The 23,974-nt window shown below is 56.7% G+C and overlaps 2 protein-coding genes and 1 long non-coding RNA gene across 3 annotated transcripts; 2 read left to right on the top strand and 1 right to left on the bottom strand.

Annotated features, from left to right (window-relative positions):
• The first annotated feature begins 274 nt into the window (after positions 1–274).
• PRSS16 (serine protease 16) lies at positions 275–8,558 on the top strand. The gene is made up of 12 exons (XM_067556674.1): positions 275–501; positions 2,021–2,199; positions 2,399–2,498; positions 2,769–2,898; positions 3,309–3,432; positions 3,990–4,067; positions 4,502–4,549; positions 5,156–5,428; positions 6,084–6,225; positions 6,980–7,159; positions 7,290–7,435; positions 7,882–8,558. The coding sequence occupies exons 1-12, from the start codon at positions 438–440 to the stop codon at positions 7,942–7,944; spliced, it is 1,527 nt and encodes a 508-aa protein (XP_067412775.1). The 5' UTR covers positions 275–437; the 3' UTR covers positions 7,945–8,558.
• A 592-nt stretch (positions 8,559–9,150) lies between these two features.
• Positions 9,151–11,655, bottom strand: LOC137158787 (uncharacterized). The gene is made up of 3 exons (XR_010921476.1): positions 10,949–11,655; positions 10,296–10,509; positions 9,151–9,884 (listed from the first exon to the last, which is right to left on the bottom strand). It is a non-coding gene; the product is annotated as an uncharacterized lncRNA (long non-coding RNA).
• A 372-nt stretch (positions 11,656–12,027) lies between these two features.
• On the top strand, positions 12,028–22,557 carry DMAC2 (distal membrane arm assembly component 2). The gene is made up of 6 exons (XM_067556673.1): positions 12,028–12,068; positions 15,851–16,032; positions 17,910–17,990; positions 18,143–18,282; positions 19,304–19,466; positions 22,086–22,557. The coding sequence occupies exons 1-6, from the start codon at positions 12,051–12,053 to the stop codon at positions 22,300–22,302; spliced, it is 801 nt and encodes a 266-aa protein (XP_067412774.1). The 5' UTR covers positions 12,028–12,050; the 3' UTR covers positions 22,303–22,557.
• The last annotated feature ends 1,417 nt before the right edge of the window (positions 22,558–23,974 follow it).

Genomic DNA, 23,974 nt, shown 5'->3' with positions numbered 1-23,974 from the left:
TAGCCAGTCCCCCACAGTGGGATCCCGAGGGCAGGTCAATTCCCAGCCTGCAAACTGAAGAGGGGAGGGACATCCCTTAAACCAGAGGGGCAGGTTGTAATCTAGGAAAGCAAAGTGAAAGTTCACGCCCCGTTGGCCGGGCCCCACCCCTTGAATCGTTGCATGTGCAAATTTGTCCAAAGGGGACAGTGATCATGTGATGGGTGGGGGGGGGATCATGTGAGGGGTGGTGGGGGCAGGACAAACTATTGCTTTACTAAGCAGGCTAGGGAAGTGAAAGTAAGTGACTGATCAACTCAAGAGGGTCCATCTGTCTCTCTGGCCATTGCTCTGCCAGTTTCTCTGCTATCTCTGCCGGTGCCTCGGCCCCGGCCGCCTCCAGGAAGTTTTCAGGCTGCTCTGGGCACTGAGCAAGGCTTCTGAAAACTCGGCAGAAGATGGGGCATCTGGTTCCCCGGGTCCTGGGTTTGTTCCTGTCCCTGCTGATCCTAGCTGAAGCGGGTAAGCCGGTTTCTGATCTGGATTGAGGTAGCCCCTACAGTAGCCTGGTTAGGTTAATGTTCTGTCCCCCAAATTCATTGTGTGGGGTTGTAATTTACAGCCCTCCCCCCGTGCCCTAGCCCAGAGGTGGCTGCATCTCAGCACCAGGTGAAGGAGCCCTGTGTAAATAACCCCTGCCTCCCACCCCAGAGGTGGCTGCATCGCAGTGTTGGGGGATCCCTGTATAACCAGCCAGTGCGTCCCAGGGGTGGCTGCATTTCTGTGCTGAGTGAGGGATCCTTGTTTAAATGGGTGCCATGTTCCCTCTCAGAGGTGACTGCATGTCCCTGATGAGCAAGGGAGCAAACCCCGTGTTAACAGCTGCTGCTGGGCCTCGCCCCAGAGGTGGCTGCATTTTGGCGGGTTGGCGCCAAGCTATGCGAATTGGGCACGTGAACGAACGGGCTGTAAAGCGCTTTGGGATCGTTTGGGGAGAAATGGGTCACCATGAGGGGGAGGGGGGTAGAAGTAATTGGGGGCCTTGCAGGGGAGGGGGAGGGGAGGACAATGGACAGTGAGTCCGAACAGGCCCTGATGACATCAACTGTTTAATAGGCCCATTAGTGAGGCACTGGCATTCACACCCAATTGAAGTGAATTGGTGCGGGGAGGGGCAGGTCCGATCTAGTTTAGCAGCCTGGAGGCAAGATTTCTGCAGGGCTGGGCTCTGTCTGGATTCCCTTCCCCCCTCCCCTTTGGGTGGGTGTTTGGGTGGGTCTGTGCCTCCCTGAGTCCCTGCTGGGATCACACAACACAGCTATGGCTGCACACATGCTGGACTAGGGAGTGGGGTCTAGTGGTTAGAGCAGGAGGGAGCCGGGAGCTAGGACTCCAGGGTTTTATCCCAGCCCTGGGAGGGGAGGGGAGTCTAGTGGTTAGAGCAGGGGGGAGCTGGGAACCAGGACTCCTGGGTCCCATTTCTAGCTCTGAGGGAGGGTGGGGCCTGTAGCCAGTGCGTTAGGGAAGCTTTTGCCTCTCAGATTCTGCTGAGTGCGGCTTCTTGGTGGAGGCAGCGGTGGGGTGGGGGTGGTTCCTCGGTGAAGCGGCCCATGGCATGACCTCTGTCCCCTGTCCTTCCCCCCTCCCCAGTGTTCTGCTGAGTGAAATGGTTTCACTTCTTCAAATGCAATTTTAGCCCTGGTGGCAGGCGGGCGGACGGACACATGGACGGAGACCCCCGGAGACTGGATCCCTCCGTCTGTCCGCTGAGAAGTGGCTTGGTGAACCCGCCCCCCAGCACACACACAGCCCCCCAGTGCGCTCCCCACGCCCAGCAGACCCCGTTCTAGGGGCAGCCTGGAGCTCGATGCTTGGCCGGTGGGATTTGCTCCTGTGACCCACGGGGGCTGAGGCCCAGCGAGGTCGCTGCCAGCAGGGCGTGGTGCTGGGTCTGTCCTGCCGGGGGGTGGGGGGGGCCGGCAGGGGGACTGGATCAGAACCAGCCCCCACCCCTGCCCACGTCTCCCTTTGCCTCCCCCAGCACGCAACTTCCAGCTACTGCAGCAGCGGGTGCTGCAGTGGCGCGAGGTGCAGGCCATGAAGGAGACGCTGTCCAGGAGGCAGCTGCTGCTCCCGGCGCCCTGGCGCGCCCCCAGCGAGGGAGTCCTGCGCCAGCCCCTCGACCACTTCAACCGGCAGGAGGGACGGGCCTTCAACCAGGTGAGCCGGGCCGAGCGCTGCCCCCGCCGCGCCTGGCGCTGTGACCCACGCAGGTGCCCGCAGCCTGGCCAGGAGCCGTGCCGGCTCGTGCATCGCTACCCTGGACGCCTAGAGCCCCTGGCAGTTCCAGCGGTGCCGGGCCGTCACGCCCGGGGCTCTGCCGTTTCGCCCCCACTGCCCTTGTTCTTTCCCCCCGCAGAGGTTCTGGATCAATGAGGAGTACTGGCACCGCCCAGCTGGGCCCGTCTTCCTGTATATCGGGGGCGAGAGCGCCTTGTCGCAGTTCTCCGTGCTGTCGGGTAGGTGGGGCAGGGCAGGGCTCAATGGGCAGAGGGGCAGGGAGTGGGGCACGGGTGCCTCTCCTGACTAGGGGGGCGCCAGCTCTGATCCGGCCCCACAGCAGGGGACTGGCTGTCTCAGGGAGGCAGAGTGGGGCACGGGGGCCTCTCCCCTGGCTCGGGGCTGTGGAATGGATTTGAGGGGGGGTGCCCACAATGGGGTGACTGGAGGATGGGGGGGGGGTCAGCATCGCCATGCTCCCATGCCCCTAATAGCGGTTTTGGTGCCAGGGCACCACATGGAGATGGCTGAGAAATACGGTGCGCTGGCCGTCGCCCTGGAGCACCGTTTCTATGGCGCCAGCATCAATCCCGACGGCCTGCGGGACGACAGCCTCCGGTTCCTGTCCAGTCAGCAGGCGTGAGTCCATGCGCTGGCCACGGGTGGGGTCTGGGACACACTGCGTTTACTACCAGAGGGTTCCCTAGTGGTTAGAGCAGGGGGGCAGCGAGCCAGGATTCCTGGGTTCTGTCCCCAGCTCTGGAGGGGAGTGGGGTCTAGTAGTTAGAGCTACTACTAGTAGTAGTAGCTTGGAGCCAGAACTCCTGGGTTTTATTCTCTGCTCTGCTAATGGCTTGCTCTGTGACCTCAGGGAAGTAACAGCCCCTCTATGTGCCTCAGTTTCCCCTCTGTGAAATGGGGATAGTTGTGCTGATGCCCTCCCAGGGGCTAACCGTGAGTCACACCGGGAGGGGAGGGGGATTCTGGCTCTGCGCTCAGCTCACCAGTGTGGGTTTTCTCTTGGTGCCTCCCCCTGGGACCCATCGCAGCTTGGCTGACCTGGCATCCTTCCACCTATTCGTCACTCAGAAGTACAACCTGACGCAGAACAACACCTGGATCTGCTTCGGGGGCTCCTACCCCGGCTCCCTGGCCGCCTGGTTCAGGCTCAAGGTACCGGCGTGGGGGGCACCGTGGGGCATTTGGTATGTGGGGCGCTGCTGGAACTGCCCCCCCGACATTGAACCCAGGACCTCAGGATCTGAAAGGACAGAGCGGGACAGCTTCCCCAGTGTACAGCTGGGAGCTGGCCCACAGGAGTTGATACACAATCCAGCCACCAGCAGGGGACACAGAGCCAGCCCGTGCTAGCCTGGGGTCTCGTGGGGTAGAGCAGGGGGGCTGGGAGCCCGGACTCCTGGGTTCTATCCTGACATTGGGAGCGGAGTGGGGTTTAGTGGGGTAGAGCTGATGGGGGAGGAGGGGAACCCAGACTCCTGGGTTCTATTCCCAACTATGTGGCAGGGACGTGGGGTCTAGTGGGCAGGACTCAGCAGTGCGGGGGCTGAGCCATCCCAGATCCCCCTCACTCCAAGGGAGCCCAGCCCACCAGCCAGTCCCCCTGCTCCTGCGGGGTCGTGGGGGGCTGGGGGTGAATTTCCCACCAGGCAGACAGAGCCACGGAAGGGCCAGTTTCTCTCCATCTCCCCCTCCTCTCTCTCCTCTCCTAGTTCCCCCACCTGGTCTTCGCGGCTGTCGCTTCCTCTGCCCCCGTGCAGGCTCAGCTGGATTTCACCGGCTACAACCAGGTGAGCGGGCAGCGCGGGGCAACACCAAGTCAAGGGGGGCAACTTCCAGGCCCCCCCCGGTCCTCGGAGCTGATCGCCTCTCCCCCTTCCCCTGCTAGCTGTGCCCCAGCTGCGGGTGGGGATTTGACTTTGGATCGGGGCAGGGAGGAGCTGTGGGGAAGGCTCTGCCCAGGCAGCCCCTGAGGTTCTCCCGGGCTCCCCAACCTGTGCCGCCCCCCAAAATCCTGGCCTGAGCTCCGCCGTCATGGAGGGGACTGGGGGGTCGCAGGACTAGCCCCTGGGAGCAGGAGGCGCCCCCGGGCTCCCATCGCTCTAGGGCAGCCTGCTCCCGAGGGGGCTGCATGGGGCAGGAGGGGGGACTCGCTGACTCCTAGTTAACCCTTGCAGCAGGGGACCCGTGTTAACCCCGTGCGGCGCTTCTGTCTTTCCTCCAGGTGGTAGCGGCGAGTCTGTCGGACCCGGTGGTGGGGGGCTCTGCCCAGGTGGGTGAATGGTTCGGGGCGGGTTCCGGGGTCCTGTGGGGGGAAGTCCCAGTGATCCGTGTGTCCGTCCCGCCCCCGCACAGCACTGCGCGGGACGCTTCGAGCCAGGCTGCAGAGAGAGCTGGCCGTGCCTCCTGGGCCCTGGGGTGGGGAGGGAGGAGCTGATGAGCCGGGCCCATCTCTGACATTTAGGGCTCTCCACCCCCCAGCTCCAACACTTGGCCCCCCGGGTCCCATTCTGTGCCCGCTGATGCCAGTGTCCTTCTGCTGGCACGCGAGGGGCTGCTCCTGACTGGCACCAGTGTAAATGAGAGGAGAATTAGGCCCTGTACCCTCCCACAGCCAGGGATAGAACCCAGGAGTCCTGACTCCCTGCCACCCCCCCAACCACTAGACCCCACTCGCCTCTCACAGCCAGGGATAGAACCCAGGAGTCCTGACTCCCTGCCACCCCCAACCACTAGATCCCACTCCCCTCCCAAAAGTATGAAGAGAACCCAGGCGTCCTGGCTCCCAGCCCCCACATCTCACCCACTAGGCAAAATCCCCCTCAGCACTAGCTGCCCCCGCAGCCAAGAAACAAGTCCCTCTCCTTTGCTCCCGCAGTGCCGCGAGGCCGTGGCCCAGGCCTTCTCCGCTGTGGACCAGAGGCTGCGCGCCGGGCAGCTGGCTGAGCTGGAGAAGGACTTCCACTCCTGCGGGAACCTGACGGAGCCCCACGACCGCGAGCAGCTCACCAGCAACCTGGCCGACATCTTCATGGGTGCCGTGCAGTACAACAACGAGGGCTTCCAGGGCGGCAGCGTGGCCAGTCTGTGCACCATCATGATCAACGGGGACCTGGGGTCCCCTTACCAGAGGCTCATCGCCGTCAATAATGTAAGGCCGGGGGCAGGGCGGGGTTGCATCCAGCCTGGCTGAGACCCAGGGCACTTGCTGCCTGCAGGGGCCAGAGATTGTCGATGCTGAGCTGGGTCATAGTTCGGGTGGCTTCATGCGCCTGTTCTCTTTGGGCTGGACTCCCTGCTTGGACTACATCTCCCATGATGCACTGCAGTCTTGGGGTGGGTGATGGCTGCAGTGCATCATGGGAGATGAAGTCTGGCTGTCGAGCATAGCCCATAGAGGTGAGTGGAGGCATGAGGCACTGGAACTATATCTCCCATTATGCACTGCAGTTGGAGGGGGGGAGGGGTCAGTGGCCATGTGCATTATGGGAGAATGAGACTAGAGAATGAGGCACCGGGACTACATCTCCCACGATGCACCATGGGTGGCTTTTCCGCTGTCCCGAGGGGCTAAAGGAAACGGGATGCACAGTTCCTCCCTCTTCAGCTATAAGCGGAGGGGTCCTGCCCCTTGGAGCTTCTCCCCCTCGCTGGTGTGCTGAGAGCACCCCTTCCTGTCGATCCGTTGTAACAACAGGGCGTCCCCATCCCCTGTGCCAGAGCTGCTGGAGACAAGACGGCCTGGCCAGGAGAGTGGGGCAGCCCCGGCGCAGGGTGACCCTCCCCCTCATTTCCTTCCATGGCAGGACTTCCTGGAGGCCATGGCGTTTCCCTGCATGGAGAACTCGCACCAGCGCCTCATGGCCGAGCTGCGCAGCACCAACCTGTCGCTGACGGGTGTGGGTGAGCGGCAGTGGTACTTCCAGACCTGCACCGAGTTCGGATACTGTAAGCCAGCCGCGGGGAGGAACGGGGGGGGCCCTTCCTTGCTGCTCTCCCCCGTGCGATCCCCCGCTCCAGACCCCTTCACTGCCCTATGCATCCCCCCCTTACTGCCCTCCCCCTTCCTCCTGCAGACCTTCCTCACACCTACACCCTGCTCTCTGAGTCTGCAGGGCAGCCCCCCCGCCACTGCGGCCCCGGCTGGGCTGTAGGGAGATCCCAGGCCAGATTCGCAGACATACTCAGGCCCCTCTCAGGTGTGGGTCAGCCCTTGAAAAATCCCCCTGCCCCACCCCATGTATGGATCATGCCCAGTTGGGGGTGGAAACAGCCTAAGGGCCCTGCTCCCAGCCCCCAGCGTAGGGGGTGGATCGGGGGCGTGGTCGGAGCACATGGCACTGTGGCTATTCTCTGCCCCCCGGGGGTGGATTGCGGTTGGAGCATGGGTTAGAGCAGCTCTGAGGCTGCTGTAAGTGACCCCAGGGGGCTGGGGCAGAATATGGGGAGCACAGATGAGGCCAAGATGGGGCCAGGCTGGGGAGCTCGAGACACAGAGCAGCCGCCGTGTCCGGCCCTGTCTTGCAGCCTGGACAGAGAATCCACTTTGCATTCGCCCCGGCTCACCCTGCCCTGGGGACCCTCTTGCCTCTGCTCTCCCCCAGCACCCCATTTCTTTGTCTGTCTCGGTGGGGTGGGACCTCAAAGAACCGTGGCACCGAGGCCCTGACATGTGCGTCTCACCCCGTCCCTCCTGCTCCAGACCAGACCTGCGAAGACAGCACCTGCCCCTTCTCCCGGCTCATGACGCTGTCGTCCCAGCTCGACCTCTGCACCCAGGTCTTTGGCGTGGCGCCCGAGCGCGTGGCGGAGGCGGTGACCTTCACCAACGAGTACTATGGGGCCGACCACCCCAAGGCCAGCAGGATCCTCTTTGTGAACGGTACGCAGGCGGGTGGGAGCTGGTGAGATCGGACCCACAGGCCCGTCTCGCCTGGGGCCTCTCTCCGCACACCAGATCAAACCGCTCGCCAGGTCACCTGCCTCTCCCCTTTCCTCTCGCCCCCGCCCAGGCGACATCGACCCCTGGCACGCGCTGAGCGTCCTGACCAACCAGTCCCGCTCGGAGCTGGCCATCCTCATCAACGGGACCTCGCACTGCGCCAACATGAACCCCTCCAAGAAGTCGGACCCTAGGCCCCTCATCTTGGCCCGGGAGGTAAGAGCCTGGTGGGAAGCGCAGCCTGGGCACGGCTGGCAGGTCGAGATGAAATCGGCACCGACCCAGGACGGTGCACCCTGTGAAGGCCCCGGGGAGCAGGGAATAGCCACAACGCAATGCGCTTTGGCCACTCCGCCCCCTGCGCCAGGTGCCGGAAGCAGGGCAGGTGCAGAGCCATTCTGCCGGCTGCACGCCAGCTGGGACGGTCCCTGCATTGGTGATGGTGGGTTTCCTGGGGGGCTGGCCCCACCCCTAGCACCACTGAGGATCAGGGCCTTTGGGGGAAATGCCCCCCGATGCACAGGGCTTACGTGGTGGCTGGGCTTTGAGCTGAATTCCACCCAATGGCCCTCTGCAGGGCGAGGGGCCCGCTGGGGAGGGAGCCCTGTACTCCTGCGGGGTCCCTCCAGCTCTGTCCCTCCTCCCACCCTGTACTTCCGCAGTGGATCGACTACCACGTTGGAGACTGGTTGAGATTGGCAAGGAAGGCTCCTTCAGCCAGCTGAGTCTCCGGGACGGAAGCTGGTCGCCCTCCGCCGCTGCGCAGACTTGACCAGCAGAGGGCCGCAGTGAGATCTTCCCAGAAGAGCTTTACTTTCATTGTCAGCTTGTCGGGGCAGGGACCATCCTGCTCTGTGTTTGTACAGCACCCAGCGCCGTGGACCCGCGATGACAACACACACAATTAACCATGCTGGGGGTGGAGAGGGGAGGGGCGGAGGGGCACTGAGAAGTTTGCTGCACTTGGACCAGCCCCATGCATGTGAACGTTCTGGAGACAGATTCGCCCGCGGTGGCGAGGGTTTGGATTTTTAAAAATGTTTTGTCCAATGAAAGATGGTTTTTAGAGGTTTCTGGGAAGCCGTCAGCGCCTCTGCGGCAGCGACCGAAGTTAGTGAAGCAGAAGCAGCCCGTTGCTGGGTCTGATGGTTTAAATCATAGCATCTACGGGGCTCCACCCGCCACCATCAGGACCAGGTTTTGTGGAGTCCTTAGAGACACCGCACAGGGCAGGACCAGGGGGGCCGGCATGGGCCTGCTTCTCCGCTGCCTCTAGCCCCATGCTCTAAAACTCCTTTGCACTCTCTGTTTTCTGGGCCCTGCCTCGGGGCTGCTCTAACTTGAACTCCAAACTCCACACTGGCTGGGGGAGCCCCAGACATGTGGGGATTCTCAGGGGCTCTTTCTGCCCCATTATGCTGCAAGAGAGATGCAGAGGGGCCTGGTGTGACTAAGAATTGAGCCCAGTTTCTCATGGAGACATCCCCTCCCATTACCACCCCTAATGCTCCTCTCTGCCACTACCGCCCAGTGGCACAACTGCAGAGCTGGGCTCGGGGGGGCAGGTGGCTCTCCCCCTGAAACAGGAGGGCAGAGATCCCCCCGAGTCATGTCTCCCATAGGAGGAAGGTGCTGTGCTCTCCCTGTAGGAAGCGGCAGCATGCGTCCCCACGGGGCAGGACACTGCGCTGTTACCCTCATTGATCTCTCTTCCATGCACGTGACTCACGAGAAAGGGCATGGCAGAAACGCCAGGCAAGAAGCAGCACATTCGATTCTCTCTCATCCACTTGGTTCCCAGGGTAAAACCCCCTATTCCAGGTGGGGCAGAGCACGACCGTAAAACTGTCCAGACAAATCAACAGGGCCCAGCTCAGAGGAGTTTTGGCAAGAAGAAAAGAAAAGAAAAGGATAAAAACATTTTTATTTTAAATTGGGGGGTGGGGGGGACCCCCAAACAAAGGAACATGCCAGACTCCTTTTCCATCTCATCTGTCCACTTCCCCGTGCAAAGTGCCCCAGATAGGTTATAACAGGCCTGGGATCTTCCACCTCCCTCCTGCTAATTCTCACTCCCTAGGCAGACCTGACTTGGCCACAAGATTTTATAAAGGGCTTCTCTACCCAGAACCCTCTGCAGAGAAGGGAAGTCCCACCCTTCTGTCTAGGTTATTGACGGTTCATCTAGCCAATCAGCTCTTTCCCCTACTTGGTTTTTTTTTATCAGGGCTTCCCTCCAGCCCATAGAGGTCTTCAGCCCCCAGTTTAAAAGGGCAGGGATGCAAGATCTGGATGCTGTGCTGGGCTAATGTTTTACCCCAGGGGCTTGAACCTGGGACCTCAAAGCATGAGCCTCTACTGCTGGAATGACAAGATCAGAGGCTTAGCACGCCCTGCTGGTGGCTGGGCCAGGTAGAGCAAGGACCAGCGCACCACAGGGTCACGCAGCATCCCATCTTCAGAGGGTTAGTTGGAAGGCAGCTGTCATGATGCCGCCCGCTCCAGAGCCACCCCTTGGCTGGTGGGAGGAAGCATCTGGTCCCAGCGGCTCCCCTTCGGCAAAGAACTCCTCCATCTCCAGCTGCAGCTCCCGCAGGTCCTGGATCTCCTGGGCGATGGTGCCCAGTTGCCGGAGAAGCGCCAGGTCGGTCTGCTGAAGGCTGAGCTGGGAGGGGAAGTGAGTTATGGCTGGTGCCTTTTGAGGGACAGTGAGGGCCACCTGTGAATCCTGGCTCAGGCCCAGCCTGGAGCTGGACACATTTCTGCAGCCCTTTGGATGACGGGCCTCTCCCTCACTTCCCGCTCTAGATGGGCTGTGGGCAGCAAAGGGTCTGTGACCACTAGAGGTTGCTCCCCCTCCACGAGCTGGAATTGTCTCCACCCCTCACGGCTGTCGAGCCAATCAGTCGCGGTGAAACCTGCCGGCAAAGCGTGCGTCTCCATCCCCCTCTAGTGGCAGGTACGCAGAGAAGATAACGGCCTTCTACTGCAGCCAGCTACCCCATGAGGATTCAGTCTCTAGGGTCCGTTGGCCAGCACCAAACCCCTTCTAAAAAAAAAACTAGTCCGAACTCACCATCTCCTTCCGCACCCAAGTGATCCTGTCCTGGAGGCTGGAGGCCTGAGTGCTGCCCCTTTGGCTGTTTGTCCCATGTGCCTCTTGGCCCTCCCCCACCACCAGAGGGCCATGTGTGGGGAGGGTTTGGAGCCCTTTAGGCAGAGGGGGCAGCCCCTTGAAAAGAGACCTTTCTTCCTCCTCCATTGGCATTCGGCCTTCAGGGTCCATGAGGCTGTTCGGGGAAATGGGGACACCTCTGTTAGTATCTCCCTGAAACAGATTCAGTCTCCAAAGGGTCCCACCCCAGATGGGTGCTACGGCTGTCACACCTCGGGGGCCATGCAATTTGGCCTTCTTTCCTAGTGGGTCTCTCACACAAGCAGAGCCCTTGGGATGCTTCAGGGAGGGGCAGCGAGATGGCGTGGGAGACCCTCCGAAGGGCCTGACGGGAGCAGCGTGGCTGGGACTAGATGGAGATGCCAGGAGTCTAGTGTGTTTGGCAGGGGATTGCAAAGGAGAAGGCTCTTGCACCACAGATTGTGGGACAGGATGGAAGAGTCCCAGCAGGAGAGGGACGATGGGATGGAAAGACAGACATCCGGGGGTGGGAGTGCAGGCCACTGAGCAGCTTTCCCCAGCACTGAAGGGCTGGTTAAAGGGGTCCTCCTTACCCAGCGAGTGGCAGGGCTCTAACGCTCCTTCCTCATGCTCCGCCAAGCCATGGTAAAAGCCGATGCACCGATTCTCTTCCCCTCTGTCCCACGAAGCCTGGGCCTTTGGCGCAGGAAGCGGCTCTGGTGCTGACTGGCAAAGGCTAATAAATGCGCCAGGCTCCAAAACATCCAGTGAAGCTGTTGGCTCAAAGTTCACAGGCGAAGCGGCGATTGCCCCACGCCTTCTGGCATGCATCGGCCCGGCTTGCCCCTTCCCTCCCAGTGCAAAGGGCGGCTGTGCTCTTCGCTGTGACGACCCGGGAATCCCTCAGTCATCTGAGCTGAAATTCCCAGGGGAAAGTTGCGAGGGGAACAGCTGTGGGGACTGCTGTATTAAAAATGTAACTGTGTCTGTGGAAGGGCTGGATCCTGCATCCCTCCCTGCTCTGGAGGCCTGACCAAGGCCATCAGTGGGGACATCCAAGGACTTTTGGGAATTGTACCTGGGAAGGGGATTTCCTAGGAAGTGCCTGGGGAATGCAAATGACCCACTTCACACCTGTCATGATCCCCCCCCGGCCGCACGGTTCCCCTGTGCTATGCTGCAAGTTGTCCCCCATCCTCCCTGCACCCTTCAGCCCCTGAGGCGGTGGGCCCAGCTGCTGGCTGGTGCCTGGTGCATCCTGGCCCCTTTTTCCCAGCTGGAGGGCAGGGGAGCGGGTCCTTTAGCCACCCACCAGCCTACCAGCGACCCAGCTGGCCGCAGTTTGGCTGCATGACAGTAACACAGAGGCAGGTGTGTGGGGAAACTGAGGCACAGAGCGGGAACACGACAGGCTCAGGACATAAGAGCTGCGAATGGATCTGAGCTTCCCAGCCCTCCCCAATCACTAGACACCCCCCTCCCCACGCAGCCAGGGCCGGAACCCAGGAGTCCTGGCTCCCCACCCCCACCCCTCTAACCACTAGACCCCGCGATCACTAAGGGGACAGGACCCAAGAGGGTTCGGAGGGGGCGGGGCTGAGAGAAGGGGGCGGGGCTGGGACCGTCCTCCAGGGTGGGGGGGAGGCCCGGCTGCTCTGCGCGCAGGCGGGGCGGGAGTCACGTGGCCGATCCAAGATGGCGGCGCCCAGGGCGGTAGGTGACTCGGGATAGGGAGGCGGCTGCCCAGGGTGGGTCCGCGCGCCCCGCCCCCGCGGCCTTATGGGGGGCGTGTCTCCGCCCCACTCCCCCGGCAGAGCGTCCCGGTCACAGCGGAGGGGGGGAGCAGGTTCCCTCTAGCTAGTGACATGGACGGGCGGGGGGACCCCGCCCCATAACCTGTCGTGCTCCACGGTGCCCCCTGCTCACCTCTCATCGCCTGCTTCTCTGCGCCCGGCCCCCCCCCCAGCGAGCGGGGGTCTGGACCGTCCGGGGGCTCTTTCCCCACTGCCCGTGGGAGGCGCGCAGCAGGGAACCTGGCCGATCGGAGGCGCCTGTCCCCAAGTGGGGATGCTTCCTGGCTCCTGTGACTGGGGTGAGCTGCCCCAGTGAGACCATCCCACAGACCAGAGAGTGTCCCCAGTGTTGGGGTTGGTGGTGACAGTGAAAGGCCATGCAAAAGACCCAAGGTTGCAGCATAGAGAAGGCCTCAGATGCTGCCTCTGGGAAGGGCCCATGGTCCTTGCAACCTCAGATGTCAGCCTGAGTGTCCAGTTTTCGCCCCTGTGGGTCGGCAGCTTTCGGATCCACAGGTCTGATTTACAGAACCGGACCTGGGGAAACAGCAGCTGGTTCTAGCAGCCAGCTTGGGAGACCTTCTTGGCACCACAGTGAGCCAGGTGCCTGGTTTATCCAGCTGCTTGCTGGGTTTGCTTTAATTTCACATCTGTTTCTAGTCAGCCTCACTCCAAGAGTCATTATTATTTGCTGGTAAATTTGCAGTGTTGTATGTACCAAAAGGGCCTCCTGCATGTGCAATGTTTGGTTAAAATTGCTTTGGAATTCCTTTGGAATCGCTTCAAAAAGATTCTTTTAGGAAACCTGCCCTGCCCTGACATATTGGGGCCAAATTTCACCATGAGTTTCCTTTCGAAACAGCTGCTGTTTTCCACCTCAGAGGGGGCTGCATTTTATTGGTGGGTGATGTGAGTTCATGGAGATTGAGAAACATTCTGGCATCCTTTTCTAGGAAGTGAAGGGTCGGTTTGAAACACGAGTTGGATTTGAATTAAAAATCCCTGCTGGGGTGGGGGTGATTGGGGAGAAGGGAACTGGAAGCGCCAGCCAGTAGATGTCAGTAGAGCTGTTTGGGACAGCTGCAGAACTATTTGGCCATGATGCTTCTCATTGCTGGGTCAAAGGGTTGAATTCAGCCCGGTCGGTCGTGCCCTAAAGCTCTGATCCAACAGCCATTTGGTGGCCTTAGTGTTCAGTTAGTTTTATGTGAAGACTTAACGTCTGGCTGAGCTGTGAAGATAGCAAACAAGCATTGATCCTGCTGGGAAGGACGCGCGCCTTGACACACCTCACCATAACTTCTGTGGCTCAGGATCAAGCCCCTGTTCTTGTGACATCAGCTTCCTCAGGATGAAGATGTGGATTCTGAGCCAAAATCTTTGCAGCCTGGTTAATTTTTGCAGTTATCTATAAAATCTTAACATGACAGGTGAAAAAGGCAAAGGATAAATGAAAGATGTTCTGTATTTCAGAGCCACTCAGGATCCTCAGTAGTGCTAACCTCAAGTATTTTAAAAAATCATGAGGCAAGCCTCAAAAATTGGGAGGTTGGCTTAAGAATTGTGGGATTTAAAAAAAAAAATTAATTTGGAGTTCCTCTTACTAGCCTTCTATTTTTTTGCAGTACGCTCAGGCCAGAGTTTTTTTCTTCACAGCCACGAGGGCTAGAAATGTAGGGCTTTTGGGTTTTTTTTTTTTTTAAATGAAAGCTAAGATTCTCACATAGTCCCATGACTTCAGGAGTTGAGACTTTGACAAATAGCGTGAGAGGTGTGTTAAAATCATAAGAGTTGGTGACACTGGATTCACCCCCGCTGCTTAAGAGGGGGGGCTAGGAAACTGGGTGGAGGGAGAGTCTGAGCGGGGAGGAGATTGTGTTGGGAGGCAGAGAAGGGGCAGAGATGGGGCAGTGATAAACAAGGGGAGGTAGTGGATAAAAGGGTAGCTGGATTGCCCAGAGCGAAAGAGTTGTGCAAAGCTGCTTCCCTCACCTGCCCTCCAAGCAAGTTCAACTTTCCAACCACCTCTGTATGAGTGATTCCCCCCCACCCCCACCGGCCCAATTTCCCATCTGCCTCTTTTCTTTTTTTTCCTCCTCCCCTTTTTGCTAATGAAATTGCAAAAACAGACACATTAAACCCTCCCTCGGTGATGAGTCTCCTGCGCAGGACGGAAGTATACAGGAAATACACACGGGAGGGGCAGAGCCGGTCTGTGGCTGTGCGGTGGTGTTTCTTATCAAAGACAGGAACAAAGATCTCTTCATGGTCACCAGCTTCCTCAGCGTGATCAGTGGCTGATCAGCCTGATCAGTGGCTGCATGAAGCATCTAGGGTGGGAGAGTTGAAGGTGTTTTTGCTGCAGCTAGCGGTGCCTTAATTTCTTCTGTCCTGTAGACAGACATTTGAAGCTAAAAAAAACCCATGTAAATGTAGCTTCTGGTTATGGAGGTAATGAATTAAGCCCCATTGTGAGGTGGGTAAGTCTCCTTATAGGGAAACTGAGGCACGGACTGGGGAAGGGATTTGCTCAAGGTTTGGCAGCAATCAGTGATTCAGTTGGGGATAGGACAGAAGTTTCTTGGACTCCCAGATCCATTATTGTCCCCTTTATACACAGGGGAAACTGAGGCACAGAGAGGGTGAAGTGGGAGAGCTGGGAAAGAACCTCAGGAGTCCTGAATCCTAGTTCCCTCTCCACCCTGCTTTAATCACTGGACACACTTCCCTCCCAGAGCAGGGGCTGGAACTGAGGAGTCCTGGCTCCCGCTCCCCAGGTAAAAAGCATTGTAAATGAGAAGCGGATCATTTGCTCCCATGGGCTGGGAAATCAAGATGATTTGGCAATGGCTGAGTTGTCTGCCGGTGTGATATGTAAGCCAGCAATCAGAGGTGTGAAATCCAGTTTCCTGTCAGTGCAGTGTGATCACACAGGATGTAGCCAGCAGACAGAGTATACTATGTGGCTAGCGTGAAATCACCCAGTGGAGGAGCTCATTGCAGTTTGTCTCTCTCGAGTTCAAGTCAGGATGCTGCGCTGACGTGCTTTGCTGCACACATGGGCCTCTGATCATTGGGGAGCAGAGAGGCTACGTTTAACCTTTAGCCACACCTGGCTCAGCAGGTTATCATGTGGCTTGCATTAGCAGAAGATTCTCTTTGTATTATTGAGTTTTCATTGAGAGCCCCCAAACCCAGGGCTTTAGAAATATGATTGAATATCTTAGCCCTGGTCTACACTTACCTGGAGATTCGACGGCACGCGACGGGAGTTATGCAAACTACGCAGGGTAGCTTGCGTAACTCCAATCGACTGCTGTGCTTCCCTTCTGCGCGCCATCTGCACTGTGCTGACAGGAACTGCGTTCCCCTCGACGCAGCGCTACGCTACTTGAGGGGGTGGTTTTACTCAGTCGACTTCCTGTCGATTGAGCGGGTCTACACTGACCGCTCAATCAATTCAGAAAGATCAATCTGGCGGCGGCGACTTTGCCGCTGTCAGTGTAGACATATCCTTAGAGTTCACCTGATTAACCATGTGTGTTGCGGTAGTGCCGAGGCAGGGGCCCATTGTGCCAGGCGCTGTACAAACACCTTGCATGAGTTAGTAGCAGAGTCAGGAATCAAACTAAGGAATCCAGACTCCAATTTTCCTGCTCTACTCAATAAGACCAATAAAACCCACGTGTGCACTTTCTGCAGCTCCAGCAATACAGGGGTTTCCCCCGTCTTCTGGGATCCAGCCATCGGTACAGCAGCGCCACCCCTTCAGGTCCTCTAAAGAATGCTATCCTCCAGTACCTCTGTGACCGGTTCTATGACATTGAATACCTTGTCGCCTGGAGCATAAGGCATGAAGATGATAAGATAATAAAGAAGAACACGTATGTACAGCCTGTGTCTGATGTTTCTGAACTGAGAAGGGGAGGGTTTGGAGAGGGATGGCTAGAACTTGATCAAGCAGCTGAGTTCCTGGAAAACCAAAACCTCTGGCACTTCTGAGCAGCTGATGAGCTGACTGTAAATGTGATGCTTATGGGAGCCAAGAACTGTTAAAGGCTTTAAGCTGGGTGCCTACGGAGACAAATGCAGAACCGCTCATGGGAGGCCCACCCATCTAATGCAGAGCTGGGTGAGAATTTCTGGTTGATTTTTTTGTGTGTGTGTGTGGAGGGGGCTGAAAAATGCTGATTTGTCAAAACTAAAGCTGTTTGTGGGAAAGGGTCAGTTTTGATGAATTTCCTGGCACAATAAAAATGCTGGAAAAATCTTTTGAAATGGGAGGTTTCATTTTGAAACATCTTTTTTTGTTTAGAAATTTAACTGAATTGATACTAATAAATAAATGTAGGTCAAAATTGAAGCAAAATATTGCAGAAGTAATACAACATTTCCATTGAGCCAAACCTAATTTTGTTGTTCAGTTTGTCAGTTCAGGAAAGGGAGATTTTGCCCTTTTGTCCCAATTCTGTATGAGAGAAATGTTTGAGATCTTGAAAAGTCTCAAAGACCTGAAAGCCATTTCCTGCCCAGTCCTATCTAAATAAGACTAGCCAGCTCTTCTGGGGCACTTTTCATCAGTAGCTCTCCAAAGTCAAAGGTGCTGCTGTCATGGTTGGTCCATGGGCAGCCAGACCTAATAGTCAGAGCCAGTGTCTTCAGTCACGAGTCAGGAACCAAAGTCAGACCGGGTCAGGAGACCAGGAGGTCAGAGGCAGGAGACAAATTGGAAGTTGGAACTACAAGTCAGGTGCCAGGAGCTGAGCTGAGTTGGGATGCTGGGCAGGGGGAGTGGTGGAGCGTGGCTGCTTCTGTGAACCTTGTGGGCCTGGGTTTGAGACCCACGGACTGGCTGGCTCCGAGGACATGCAGCTGAGGTACAGAGTCTTTTACAGCTGGCTTTGCCTGCATCCAAGGACTAGAAGCTGCTACCAGCTGACGGTATGTTCAGTGGGTTTTCTGGGTCTCAGTCCGGTTCCTAGTGGCTTACAAAGGAGTAATTAAGTCTCAGAAGAGAAACCAAGTAAGAGAAACCAAATCAGAGAGGATTGCTCCAGTCCTGGTATAGTATGTGTGTGGGGGGGGGGGAGAAGCTGACCTGGCCGTTGCTTCTGTTCTGGGATGGGACTTCATTCTCCAGTGGTTTTTAACTTAGGAGTGGTTAGCTGGGTCCAGTCCATATTGTTGTTTGTTATTACTGTAGTGCCGGAGCCCCATTGTGCCAGGTGCTGCATGAACACACACAAAAACCAAACCAGTCTATGCTCTTATTGTCTGATTTCCATGTTCTGGACCTGCACGGATTGCAGCGAATGGGCTCCTTGGGCTCATTTCTGTGCAGAATTTCTCGTTTCAACCAATATAAAGACGATCTTCCTGCTGCACGGAGCGAGAAGAGCAATCAGGCAATCAGAAGGGTTGGGCTTCCCATCAGAAGGTGCCGGTCTCCTTCAGACCTCTGCTTAAACCTCTCCTTTGCAGGAACGCCACCAAAACCCTTCAACAACGCTGTAGGACAGCCGGGGTGCTATTCGCCATTCTCTTTGTGCTCCTGTGTCTGCCAATCTGTTCCCACCCGTTGTCTCTCCTACGTAGATTGTAAGCGCTTTGGAGCAGGGTCTGTTTGTACAGTGCCTAGCACAATGAGAACCCAATCCATGGCAGAGCTTAAATAGCCCTGAGCAGGAACCCTTGAAATACACCATTTTTGTGTTGAAAAATTTAGTGATCATGTCTCCCCTCCCCCCCTTCGTTTTGCCAGGTACCATGGTAACATCAAGGAGGTCTATGGAGAAAACATTGCAGCTGCTGACTTTGCCCTGTCAAATAGAGGAGGAGTGAGGTATTTATGCTCTCGGACAAGCCCTGGGGACGTGGGTCCGGCCTGGGAATCAATGTGGCGAATTCCCAGGATCTCTGGCTTTGTGGTGCCATAATTGGCTGGCTGCCATTCACCAGGCTCAGTTTTCCTAACGCTGGGTTTTTTCCTTCCAGGTTTCAAGGCCAAGAGAAGTGGCTTCGTCCGGACGTGCGCGGGAAGTACAGCAAAGATTTCCTAGAGCTCCGAGACCTGCCTGTGGAAGCTATCGACCTCTCTGGCTCTATATTGAACTACAATGGGTTGGATAACCTAGGTGAGAAATTTATTTACTTCCACAGAGGCCATTTTCCCACTGTGACGTACTGGGGATTTTTGGCACAGATGGGGGTTCTATAAAGCATAGAAATGCTTGGGCTGACAATAGTTGCTTTTATTATTGAGACGGCAGCGTTGCCTAGTGGGTAGAGCCCCAGACTGGGACTCAAGAGAGCTGGTAACAATAGCAGTAATACTTTGCTCCCTTGAGAATCCCATTTTGTGTGTCTATTCCCAAACCTACCAGCCGTGGCCAGCATTTCCTAGCCTGGGCGCGTAATGGACTCAGATACCAAGGCTAGAAGGGATAATTTAGTCACACTGCTGGCCACAGACCCTCACCAAATCAGAGACCTGTAATCTCTGCAGGAGGAAGGCAGCAAGTTTGACAGAACATCCCAGGGTCTCTGCTGATCTGAACTGGGGCAGGAGGAATCTCTGCTGATCTGAACTGGGGGGAAATTCCTTCCTATCCCCAAATCTGGCGATCAGTTAGACCTGCAGCATGTGGGCGAGAGCCACCAGCCAGACCCCTGGGAAAGGATTCTCTGCAGTAACTGAGCCCTCCCCATCTGGTGCCCCATCCCCGACTGTGGGGGATATTAGGTGCTAGGCACCTGCATCCACGTTCAGACGACAAACAAAGGGGCCAGGTTTCCAGAAGAGCAGAGCCCCTGCAGCTCCCCGGGGTGTCGCAGAGCACGATGCGTCGAGGCAGGTGTGTCGCTTCCGGCCGACCGCGTTGAACGCTTTGGCTCATGTCTTTAAAATGGTTCTTGAGTGTGGAAACAGCCTGACGCCCTCCTATAGACGGGCGCTGGCCAAGAGGTAAGTTGGTGAACCTCCGCCTCCTACAGGAGGAGATGAAATTCAAGTTCCAAGGGGTATGCACGGAAGCCCCCACTCCCTGCGGAGAATGATTGGGGTGGCCGAGGGAAGGAGAGCTGGGGTTTGGATGTCACAGGTGGGTGCCTCGTCTCCAACCTCCTTTCCCTTCATTGTCCATTCTGTGCCTCCAGTGCTTCTGAAGGGGCTGAAGTCTTTGAACCTGAGCTGCTGTCCCAACATTGACGACTGGAGCCTAAGCCGGCTGCACGTGTTTAAGGACAGCCTGGAGGAGCTCTCGCTCGCTGGCTGCCCCCAGGTCACCGAGCGGGGCCTGGCTTGCCTCCACCAACTAGAGTGAGTGGAAATGTTTGGTGCTACGCAGGAAGTGGTGTTCAGTGGTCAGAGCACAGGGTGGGAGTCAGGGCTCCTGGTGTCTGATGCTGCCTGTAGGACGGAGTGGGGGTCTCGGGGTTAGAGCAAGGGGAACGGGAGTCAGGTGGGTTTACTTTCTGTCTCCCGGACGAGAGTGATGTCTAGTGGTTAGAATCTTTTCTGGACTCTGACAGGAGTGGTGTTTAGTGGATAGAGCAGCAGGACTGGGAGTCAGGACTCCTGGGTGCTATCCCTCGCTTTCACTTTCTGTGCCTCAGTTTCTCTCCCCCCTCCCCTCCCCCCGAGTGAAGCCATGTTAACATCCGCCTCAGAGGCGAGCTGTGAGGCCCAGCTAATTGACCATGAAGTGCGTTGAGCTGCTCCAGTAAAGGCGCTAGGGATGAGTCAAGGGCTCGGGTCGTTATTCCGTACTATGGTGTACCCTGGCCCTCAGACAGAGCGCTGCTGAGCCAGCGAAAGGATCTGCCCTGAGTCGCACTAAAACAATTGTTGTGCTCTAGTTTAAAAAAAAAAAAGGGCCTGGCTTTTGGCTGTTGGCCACGAGCACCTCCAGGAAGGCCGGCAAACAGGCCCTGGCGGAAGAGATGGCAGCCAGGAGGGTGCGATCTCCGTTATAGAGGATGAGTCATGTGGCGTGAGCAGATGCTGGCCCCTCTCCTCCCTCCTTGTCAGTACCACGTGGCTGCCAGGGCCTCGTGTTTTCCTCACTGGCATTTACCCCAAAGGCGTCCTGGTGCTCGATTGGCGTTGGAGAAAGGTGTGTCCTGGCCGCGTGGGCGCCAGCATGAGGTACGATTCTTGTGAGGACAAGGCAGCTTTAACACACGTTACTGGAGCCTGGTTTGACTCTGTGTTTCCCTCGGTCTTCACCTCGACCTGCTGCTGCATGTGTGCTTGTGAGCACTGGGCTTGTGTGGACGTCCCCTGCCCCCTTCAGCCCTCTTCAGGAGATCTAAGCGCTTTCCACACATTGGTTCCTTTTCCCCACCCCCTCGTCCGAGCAGGAAGGAACAAGTTGCCCGAGTCTGCACTACCAGACTGGGGACTGAAACCCCAGCATCCTGGCTACATTTCTCCCTGCTCTAACCACTAGACCCAGCTCCTTCCCCTGAGGCCAAAGGACCAGGGCCTGCTGGAAGAAGGCAGGTTGGGGCTTGGAGAGAAGATGTGGGGTGTTGGGAATGGGTGGGAGATGCTGAAATGTGGGTGGGAGAAGGATCTGCCTCTGGCCTCAGTTTGGGGGGACACGACCTTTTAGTCTGGACCTTTCTGGATGACTCATTTACCAATGGTCCAGGTGTTATACTTATAAAATAAACAGCAGGATCTTATTCAGGGGATAAGGCAATATGCTGCGTTTATTATGAATACAGAAAAGAGAAACATTTCAAAAAGCAAACAATTGCCTAAATCTCTCTCTCTCTCTCTCACACACACACACACACACACACACACACACACACACACACACAGAGTTCTGCAGGAGAGATGGAGAGATATAGTTACCAGTTCCTTGTTGCTCGTGTTGAATTACTGGCCAGGTAATTCAGGCACGAGATTGGAGCCAGGCTCTGTCGGTCACGACACGATGCTCCTTGGGGTTTGCAGAACGAGCCCAAAGTCCAGGTTTCTTCTTTCCACTTTTATACTTTCCATTCCCATTCGGGTCTATGGATTTGCTATGTCAGATGGTCTTGTTTGATGTAATCATCAATTACGTTTGATGCTGCAGGGGTGACAACTTTCCCATGGTTCTTTCATTCCTGTTTTACACCTTATCTTGTTCCTGTTCTGGGGTTGTAAACTCCCCCCTGCTTTCCAGGGTTCCTTATCTTGATCTTTGGCCATGTGGGTCATAAAAGTTCTTAAAACAAAGACATCTCATCTTCTCTCCCTCCTGCCTTCGAGGCTGAAAATATTGTCTCAATAGTTCTTATCTCAACATTCAAACCACATTCATTCCTCATTCATACTTGCTAAAATCATTACATTCTTATTTCCTTTCATTAATACCATTTTTATTTTTACCTTATTCACTAACTTAACAAAATGTTTATACCTACAGCAATTTTACAAAAAAGAAAATACATATACACTCATCTTAAATCTTATTTGTCCTCTCATTGCCCCCTGATTTACACATCAAACCACATTCCTGATATGCATTGGGCGGTTCTCTTTACTTGCGAATTATCTCAGTTAAGTTTCGACATTCACTTAGGGATGTAACAAAGAGCAGGGCCGAATGTGTCATAAACGTTAAATCACGAAGTGTCTAGGCAGGATGTCCTAGTTTTGTTCTTTTTCTTAGTGTAAACATTAACCCTTAAGCTTCACATCGTATCCATGGTTCAGGCCCGCTTTGATTCAGACCTAGATTACATTATCACACTGCAGGGGCTTGCTGGGGCCTACACAGAGATTTTTAGTCTGCAGCCTCGTTGCACAGAGAAGATCGGGGTTTATGAGCAGTGCTACCCTAGCAACAATGCCCTCAATGGCTCGGTGTTTCTGCAGGGAACTGGCCTTATTAACCCTTTCCACCTTCCCTCTTTCTCCCCCGTCACCCACCCCCCGTAGATGCCTGCGGCGCCTCGATGTGTCATACCTGCCCTCGGTATCCAACAAAGGGCTGATCCGGATTCTGGTGGAAGAGATGCTGCCACAGTGCGAGATCGTGGGGCTGGACTATGGGGACATGCCAGTCCTGGATGCAGGGGTCCAGCCGAGCAGGGATGGGACGACGGAGCCTGGCGTCCCCAGCGGGGACAGGAAAGCTGGTGAAATCTCTGCTTGACGACGGGCAGCTCTGCCCGTGGCTTTTCCCGGCACTGATCGCTGCAAGCCACGCTCCCCTGGCCGCCCTCCAATCACGGACAGCAAAGGGCCCTGGAGTTGCTGCGGAAGTGACCAGCCTGCTCGGCTGTGGCCAGGCCGTCCCACGTGATCCATGCCCTTTGGTCTCATGTAGGGCCCGGCGTCCCCCTGCCAGACTCGAATGGGGCCTTGTGGTCGGCCGAGCTGTGCCGTGCTGATTAAAGGCATCCCCCTGCGCTGCTCTCATGTCCTTGTTTGCGGGCTGCAGTCAGCACCAGGGGATAAAGCAAAGGGGCGGAGAGGGCATTGTTCTCTTGATGCAGACGAAGGGGGTGATTAAGGCCGGTGTAGACAGGACTCAGGTGGGCTCCTGAAATCCTCTTCGGAGCAGGATGGTCTTGCCCAGGTTAGGTTGCCGCGCCTGCGCTCAGGCGTCAGATCTGCCCGAGCGATGGGAGAACTTGGGGGATGACGAGATTCCCGAGAGACTGAAAGCGAAGCAGCTGGGGGACGGGGGCCCTTCCAGCTCGGATGGTGAAAAGCTGTGGCTGTTGTTTGTTGGTTGTGGGCGGCGGCAGCAGGGAGCCGGGAATGGCTCTGATGAGCGTGGGAGAAGGAAAGATTTTTGCTTTGGGCTGAGAAAGTTCTCGGCGCACAAGGGTGCAGCGTGTTCCCCATGCGTCAAAGGTTAGAAAAAAGCAGAAAAGAAATTTAAAACAAACAACCCCGCCCCACAAAAAACCCAACCCCCTTGGCCCCCAAACTCTTTCAGAGCATCTTCATCCCACAAAACAATCCTCCCCCCGCCCCCCCTTTTCAGGTCAGCTTTGAGGGCGTGCTTGGGAGGTGGGGAGGGCAGAGGTCTGGAACTGCCTTAATGTTTCGAACCAGAGCCTATGGTGCCCACCTCTTCTCGTCTCCTTGCCCACCTGCAGGTCTAGAGCCGCAGGTGCAGCCTTCTGGGCTGCCTCGAATCTCTCTGCCGGCTGCAATGCGGCCGGGGTTAGTTGCAGTGGTGGCCGCGTAGCCGTGTGGCTCCCAGGATATTCCAGAGATGTGGTGGGGGAGGTTGTATCTTTTATTGGACCAACTTCTGCCAGCGAGAGAGATGAGCTGTCGAGGGGACCTGAAGAACAGCTCTGTGTTAGCTTCAAAGTGTGTCTCTCTCACCGGCAGAAGCTGGTCCCATAAGAGATATGCCCCCCCCCCCCCCTTTCCCCTCCCGTGTCTCCCTAACCAGGGGTCAGGGTAGCTGTACAACGGCAGGTGCCACGATCAGAAACCAGCAGATCCCTGGTGTCCCTGCTGTGTTTGCGTTTCATCCCCCTCCACGGTGGCTGTTGCCTGCGTAGCAGTGTCTCTTGTCTTGCCCGGCCAGGCAGCTGGGCCGGGTGCCAACTAAAGTCCAGCTGCAGCAAGCTGTTTTCTAGAGAGGTGGTTTGATGTGGGTGATGAACGATCCGTCCAAGCGGATACTTCCCCTTCCGAGGGAGGCCATTAGCGTGCATGGAAGCGTCCATTCCCTGTTAGCTCCTGCCTCGGGCGTCAGCTGCCCGGTGGCGTGTGTGCCAGGGGTTATGTTTTAAGTGATTGTGGTGGGAGGAGGGCAGGCTGGCAACGTTAAGTAGAGCCTTTAAAAAAAAAAAAAAAAA

Source organism: Emydura macquarii, unplaced genomic scaffold (genome assembly GCF_026122565.2).
Source record: "Emydura macquarii macquarii isolate MOO-44397 ecotype Brisbane River unplaced genomic scaffold, CSIRO-AGI_Emac_v2 contig_1790, whole genome shotgun sequence".
NCBI classification, from domain to species: Eukaryota; Metazoa; Chordata; order Testudines; family Chelidae; genus Emydura; species Emydura macquarii.
This window is presented reverse-complemented; position numbering and strand designations above follow the sequence as displayed.

What these genes read in the sequence shown, in the direction of transcription:
- DMAC2 (XM_067556673.1), top strand. An exon ending in AAGATAATAAAGAAGAACAC is followed by an intron (nt 16,033 to 17,909) that starts GTATGTACAGCC and finishes TCGTTTTGCCAG; the next exon opens with GTACCATGGTAACATCAAGG. An exon ending in GCTTGCCTCCACCAACTAGA is followed by an intron (nt 19,467 to 22,085) that starts GTGAGTGGAAAT and finishes CACCCCCCGTAG; the next exon opens with ATGCCTGCGGCGCCTCGATG.
- PRSS16 (XM_067556674.1), top strand. Translation starts at nt 438, where the DNA reads ATGGGGCATCTGGTTCCCCGGGTCCTGGGTTTGTTCCTGTCCCTGCTG. An exon ending in AGGGACGGGCCTTCAACCAG is followed by an intron (nt 2,200 to 2,398) that starts GTGAGCCGGGCC and finishes TTCCCCCCGCAG; the next exon opens with AGGTTCTGGATCAATGAGGA. An exon ending in CCCTCATCTTGGCCCGGGAG is followed by an intron (nt 7,436 to 7,881) that starts GTAAGAGCCTGG and finishes GTACTTCCGCAG; the next exon opens with TGGATCGACTACCACGTTGG.